Source organism: Polyodon spathula, unplaced genomic scaffold (assembly GCF_017654505.1).
Source record: "Polyodon spathula isolate WHYD16114869_AA unplaced genomic scaffold, ASM1765450v1 scaffolds_4241, whole genome shotgun sequence".
In the NCBI taxonomy this organism is placed as follows: Eukaryota; Metazoa; Chordata; class Actinopteri; order Acipenseriformes; family Polyodontidae; genus Polyodon; species Polyodon spathula.
Window position 1 is genome coordinate 2,157 of NW_024475698.1, and position 7,341 is coordinate 9,497.

Here is a 7,341-nt window from a genome sequence, read left to right on the forward strand (position 1 = left end):
TGTCGATCAGGCCCATCTTGAAGGACCATTCAGGCAGGGGGTCTCCCAGTGCTAAGTTCTCAATATAAAAGCATACAATAAAAAACTGCCAGCTGCGTGTCAGTGTGATTGACCCAAGTTCTCAGTAAGTGTCCTCCCAGAACAGAGAAAGAGGGGGATTCCCCAAGAGTCCAGACCCCTTCCTGCTTATTACAGAACCCGTTTCCTGGTCAGATTAGAAAAATCCCCCCAATTAGTTGAATAGTTTCACTAAAAGAAGGAGGGTTTGGAACCTGTTGGGCAATGGGTATCCCGGTATGAAAGAATATATAAAGAGGATGAAACCACGGCAGATGCACAGCTCAGTGACAGAACACTGTGATACACAGCAACCTACTGAACAACACCATGCTCTCAGCACTCAAGGTAATCACTGCACTCAAACTCTCAGAAATGTGTGCATTATTATTATTATTATTATTATTATTATTTTTTCTTCATATAGCATATTAATTTTATCTGATTCCTTTTTAAATTAGTTTCAGAGAACTCCAAGGCACTTTTCCTGCCTGCGACTTCTACATAAATCTGCAGTTGAAGGTAAACGTTTTAAAAAGCTACTTGATTAAAAAAAAAAACAGTGTAAATAATGTCGATTTAAGGATTTCATACTAACGCTAATTGAATGGACCCGATTATGTTTAGATGTTGTTATTTTAGTCCATTATTGTAGAGTTGATGCTCTGAATACTAAAGTGAGGCACAGGCAGAGACTGACCTGCTGTTTGTTGCCCTGCAGTGCAGGAAAGGCCTGCCCCAGAGGAGACAGTCACCAGCAGTTTTGGAGGGTTCATCCACTCTGTGCACCCGGGCCAGCTGTCAGACACTGTGCTGCACTGCAGTAAGAGGATGATCCTGGACAGCATCGGGGTGGGGCTGCTGGGGAGCACCTCCCACGTCTTCCAGCTGGCTCTGCAGCACTGCCAGGTAATCCTTCAGCTGAGGCTTGCACTGGGCTATGGTACAGAGGGCACACAGGCCAAAGAAATGAGCCCTGGCAGTACAATTTTAATATAAACCATTCCTTCAGTACTTACCTCATTTTTGAAAAGTTTCACTGAACAGTCACCATTCCAGTTGAGGTTTGCATTGTCAAACCAGGGTGATGATAATCAAGAATTTAACTTGCTTGTTTCCATCTTAAAGAATGTTCAGATCCTATAATGATCTGTGATTAACTCTCTTTGCAGCAAATGTGTGCTCCAGATTACATCAGTTCAGTCTTTGGACGAAGGAACACAAGACTCTCTCCGAGTCTGGCAGCCTTTGTCAGTGGAGTAGCGGTAAGTCTCTGAATTTGGTTACATAATGCTCAGCCCTTTCAAATTGTAAAGCTGTAGTCCATGAAATGAGCACATTGTAGCAGCTGACAAGTTGTGCAGCATGTGTCATTTTTCATTACACTGTCTGCAACTAATTTCCATGAAAACACCCCTTGAAATACTACATTCCAAAACATAAATCATCGTGAGGCTGGGTTGCCAATATTTACTATCAGTATATACATACACAAATCAATAGCTCTTGGAAAGATGTGTTATTATTTCAACATAAAATAGTTGAAATGTTCATTTTATCTCTTGTTTTAAGCAATTGTTTGAGAAAAGCCAACAAGTGTACTTTACAGGTTACTTAGCAGATGATTAAGGAGTAGTTCTATGAAAAGTCAAAGGAGAAAAACTTTTTCATAATGCAGAAAATTCAAAACCAAAGTAATGCCTCAATTGTATAATAATATAATATAATATAAATTAAACAATAGTGATGTGCTCATTATAATGGACATGTGCCCATCGGGCAGTGACTGTATTAAGGACACATTCCCATTATCCCGTTGTGTATGAAAGTTCAAGTTTGTATCCATGTCCTTGAGGTTTCTTTTGTAGGAAGATGGGGCACGGCCAGGCTTCCTCGCAGTCAGGAATGTCACTGGAGATGTCACACTGTGCCAGACACTTACTGTGCCCTCACTCTCTTCTTTGCAGGTCCATTCAATGGACTTCGATGATACCTGGCACCCAGCCACTCACCCCTCAGGGGCGGTCCTTCCTGCCCTGCTCGCTATTGCTCAGATGTTGCCTGGCAACGCCAAGCCCAGTGGGATGGACCTCCTGTTAGCCTTCAACGTGGGCATTGAGATTCAGGGCCGGCTCATGAGGTTCTCCAACGAAGCCCAAAACATCCCCAACAGGTGAGGAGACTGCTGCCAAACAAACTTGGCACAATGCTGTAGTGCTGCCAAGAAGGAAGTGTGCCAGGATTCTTCCAGCATGAACGAGACCGTATTTAAATTTGAAAGCAAATCTTAGTCTGTTTTTCAGTGTTTTTTTAGCCTCACATTGATTATGTTGTTTTTATTGGAAATTATTATTACACTTTCCTTTTCTTTTAGAAGGCATGATAATAAATGTTTGTCTATCTGAGTTTGTTTTTAAATCAGAATTTTAAAACCATTAAAAAACATATATAATGTAAAATACTCTCTCAGTTACTAGGGTGGTCATGCCAGTGTTTCTCCCTTCAGGTTCCATCCCCCGACTGTGGTGGGCCCTCTGGGTAGTGCTGCTGCCTGCTCCCGTCTGCTCTCCCTGGATCGCTCGCAGTGCTCAAACGCCCTGGCGATTGCTGCCTCCCTAGCAGGGGCTCCCATGGCCAACGCTGCCACTCAATCCAAACCTCTTCATATCGGGAACGCAGCCCGACTCGGCATGGAGGCGGCACTGCTGGCTTCCCGGGGCCTGGAGGCCAGCACGCTGATCCTGGACTCGACCCCAGGCTGCGCTGGCTTTAGTGCCTTCTACAATGACTACCTGCCACAGGCACTGCCCTCCCCAGAGGAACAGGATCCCCGCTTCCTGCTGGAGGACCAGGACATAGCCTTCAAGCGCTTCCCTGCACACCTGGGCATGCACTGGGTGGCAGACGCAGCATGCTCAGCGCGGGAGCTTTTGGTCAACACCGTAGGGGGGTTCCACCCCTCTATGATCCAGAGCATCCTACTGAGAATCCCCCTCTCCAAATATATCAACCGTCCCTTCCCTGAATCCGAGCACCAGGCCAGACACTCCTTCCAGTTCAAAGCCTGCACTGCTCTGCTGGACGGCGAGGTCAGTGTCCAGTCGTTCAGCCCAGCGTTCCTGGACCGCCCCGAGCTGCTCAGCCTCCTGAGCAGAGTACGGGTCGAGCACCCCCAGGACAACCCTGCCAATTTCAATAAGATGTACGCAGAGGTGCTGCTGACCCTCACAACAGGCAATGTCTTGAAGGGTCGTTGCGACACCTTTTATGGACACTGGAGGAAGCCACTGAGTCGTGACAGTCTGCTGAAAAAGTTCCGGGCAAATGCTGGGGCAGTCCTGCCAGGAGAGAGGGTGGAGGCCATCATTGATGCCGTGGAGAACATAAAGGCTTCATGACATCCTTTGATGACGTACACTAGAAGAAAACAATTTGAAGGCACTTGGGAAAAGATCTTTATGCCATTTGTGTTTTGTTTTACTGTATTATTATTGTTGTTGTTGTTAATAATAATGCATAATTTTAGTGAGTATTTACCCAATCATAATCAATTGTAAGTAAAGCAGTGGTGTCATTATATGATAGATAGGGACAGTCACCTTTAAACCACACAGTTTACACAGATTATACAATGTATATACTCTCATTTCTGATAGCACTGTGAATCTCACTAATGCTCTATTTATTGAATTATTGTTATTTTATTTAATCTTTTACAAAATTGTATTGTGTGTAATTTCACAGTTTTGTATGGGAATTGCATACTGTTGATTTGTGTAGCAGGTCACTGGTTTGGAAGATATCATCTGTCAATTCTATCAATTAAATCATCACCTACAGGATGACAATGTGCATACAAGATGCAAAATGTGAAACCAATGTGATGCCCCTAGTATGCAAATATAATACAAATGAAACAATTGTGATTGCGTTGGTGTTTATTTTATTTAATTGAAAAACATTCTTAGTTACAAGGTATAACACAGTACTTTCATTTTCTACCAACTTTTAATCATTACAAAGATGTTTCGACTTTAACAATTAATTCAAAACAGTGTAACTCAAAACAGTACTTTGTTATAATTGTGATATGAATTGACTAATAGAAAGTTTTAATTTGATTAATAATTGTGAAATGTACAATCAGTAATGGTATTATGTTCTAGTTATGTGATGCAGCATTATCTTTGCTCACCTTCTTATTGTCTTGAACATGTATTTTGTTTTACATGCTGCAGCCCTGAAAACACTTTGGGGTAGATGTTAGTATAGTGCAGTGTAAATAAGTGTGGATGCAAAATTCAAATTGCATTGCGGACAGGAAATTATTTTGCACTGCGCCCTATATAAGCTTAAGAGCAATGGAAATTACTCAACACGCACAAATAATTCTGATAATGAGGGTCTCAACGAGCCCATCAGCCTACTTAGCACCGCACGTGCAGCCCAGAAGTGACGGAGTTAGGAATGCAGAGAGCAGTAGGTGCTGGATGACATTTGTGGAGCAAGAAAATACAAACAAAAAAAAATATGTCAAAGCAAGACAGCAAAGTCCTCTTTGCGCACGAAAAAGAAAAATTTTCTGAGAAGGAGCTGAGAGTCCTTACAGCTGAGGTCACTCAGCATGAAACTGAGTTGTTTGGAAAAGCCTCAGCCAACATCAGTTATGCTAGTATCCTTAGGAAATGATATGTATTGGCCTGCCCTTTTCAGCAAGACATGCAAAAAGTTGCCTAGCACTCTGGAAAAGGTGGATTGGGCTATCTCTCCAGACATTCCAACTGCGGTCTGAAAGGAACCAGAGGATAAGCAGTGCAGAGCACACAGCACTTTGACATGTGCAGGGATAGCAGCCCCTAGATTGACAGCAGGTGCAGAACGCCAAGTGAACGCCATTCTTTACGTGCGCAGCAGCTGCTAAACACGAAATTACAGCCGCATTATGGGGGTTTTGCACCCACAAATCACTTTGCGCCTATTCTTACATTTACCCCTTTGAGTGCTGTACAAATTGAATATGAATGCAAGAAAAATGTGAAACTAGAGAAAATAATCAAATAATGTGCAACCAATTATAACAAATAATGCAAATCTGACTGTGCATAATAAGTCTGTAATGTCCATACAAATCCCACATGTTTCAGAGGGCTTGGAATTACAGCTGACCACAAGTGTTCCTTTCCAAATAACCTCAATGCAGCAATTCTGTCTTTTCAGAATGGCTGCAAATATGAGTTCATAAAACTGATAAATGATGACCTAAGCAGAAACAACAATAGTGAATAACAGGGAACACATACTCTATTTTAAACAGGCATTCACTTGAATATTAAGACAGTGTATAAAGTATTGCTGTAATAATAGCTGAGCAGTGTTTCACCTTCATAAAGTTCAAGTGAAGGTTACACAATCTCAGTTTTAATGTCAGGTCCATTTTTTTGCATATAACAGGGTTCGCTATGCCCCCCCCACCCTTGGGTGTTTTTTTAAAATACACCAGGGACAGTTTTTGGATTTCTTTTTGTTTATTTATTGATAGATGAAATGGTAGCTATATCAGTCCAGAGATGATCCACAAAGAGAAGGAGATGTAATGCCTTTTTATTAATATGTAAACATCAATCTCTCTTTTCTACTTTCACATGAAGAAGAGACCTTTGAGGTCTTGAAGGCTTGTGAATAATTATTATTTAGTTAATCCAATAAAAAGGTATCACATCTCCTTCTCTTTGTCTAGTTATGTATTGAAACACATAGATTGTGTTCTATTACATACAGACAGTGAATAAGAAGCAGGATAACTCACACTGAAACAAACATGAGCAAATTCTGTAGTACCATCTAAAGCCACTAATAGTATCCTATACAATACTATAGTAAATACTGCAGGTAACTACATTGTTTTAAAAGAGTGTTGTCATATTTTATATGGATGATCATTTTACAAAACGCACATTTTACGATGTTAAAAGTGTCAATAGTGTGAGTATCTCACTCCCATTGTACACCCCACAGCCAGACAGGATCACAGCTCCACGCTTTGCCATGGTGACCAGAGCTCCTTCTGAACACAAACACACACAGAGCACCATCCTTAAAGCAACCTGTAGGTGCACTGTATGCAGACAGACTTGTTCAGTCACCGTCCCACAACATGGTGGTCAATCCAGTGCAGGGCAGGCTTGAGGCACGCTCATGGGACATAGTGTTGAAGCTCACAATGCCATTGCAATAGAGAGGACTAAGAGCTTCAAAAAATCCAGAGTATATTACAGAAACAAGAGGAAAAAGATATAATAACCTAGTAAATATGCACAGTCATTAATCTAATACACTTTACTGTAAATATTCTTTAATATGCTACAGTACCTATAATATACTACGATACTATATACTATACTATACAATATATACTATTCATCATACAGACACACACACACGACCTCTAACACATTCTTCAAATATACAGTCTCTTTTAAACATTAGACTCTTACCCTTAACATTCCTTGAACTTGTTAAATATCTTGGAGAGAGATGTTGAGGTATAGCAATGATCTTTTCATTTAGTGTTTCTTGTTGCTGGTTTATATGCCTAGGTGGGTTACTGGAATTAGAGACTCAGTCCTGTTTGATAATTCAGTAGTCAAGTAAATGAAATATGACTTTGTCTTGAAGTTTGACCTAACCTAACATTAACAGGGGGTGCAGTAAACAGCCACTAAATATTGCATTTTTATTTGTATTGAATGCGTCCAAAGATGTGAAACTGCCCTCAAGCAGTGGGTCGTGCATTCAAATGAGTTTTTCACATGATCATTTGTGTGAAATTTCAATTACATTTGGTTTCTAAAAATCAGTGTTTTCTAAATCCTTCTCCTTTCACTACCTGGTATAGAAAAAAGAGGATCCTCTTCTTAGAACACTATTGCCACCCCCAAAGTATTGTGTCAGATCCATCTCCAGAACTTGCACATGATAGAACCGCAAAGCAAAAGAAAAAACCACCTGCAAAAAACAGCATAGTCATAGAGCTAGTAAAGACCGATCCAGCATGGCCACCAGAGGGGTGTGTGCAAAACAACTGAACGTAGAAAAACCGACAGAGCACGGCTACCAGAGTGGTGTGTGCAAAACAACTGAAAATAGAGAAACCGATAGAGCACGGCTATCAGAGGGATGTGTGCAAAACAACTGAAAATAGAAAAACCGATAGAGCACGGCTACCAGAGGGGTGTGTGCAAAACAACTGCAAATAGAAAAACCGATAGAGCACGGCTACCAGAG

General features: G+C 41.3%; 1 protein-coding gene and 1 long non-coding RNA gene across 2 annotated transcripts; both read left to right on the plus strand.

Annotated features, from left to right (window-relative positions):
• Positions 1 to 317: 317 nt before the first annotated feature.
• On the plus strand, positions 318 to 889 carry LOC121312674. Its single transcript, XR_005949895.1, has 3 exons — positions 318 to 405; positions 519 to 579; positions 779 to 889. It is a non-coding gene; the product is annotated as an uncharacterized LOC121312674 (long non-coding RNA).
• LOC121312673 (cis-aconitate decarboxylase-like) lies at positions 889 to 3,455 on the plus strand. The gene is made up of 4 exons (XM_041244355.1): positions 889 to 966; positions 1,230 to 1,322; positions 2,025 to 2,230; positions 2,564 to 3,455. Exons 1-4 carry the CDS (start codon positions 889 to 891, stop codon positions 3,453 to 3,455), a joined length of 1,269 nt encoding a protein of 422 aa, XP_041100289.1.
• The last annotated feature ends 3,886 nt before the right edge of the window (positions 3,456 to 7,341 follow it).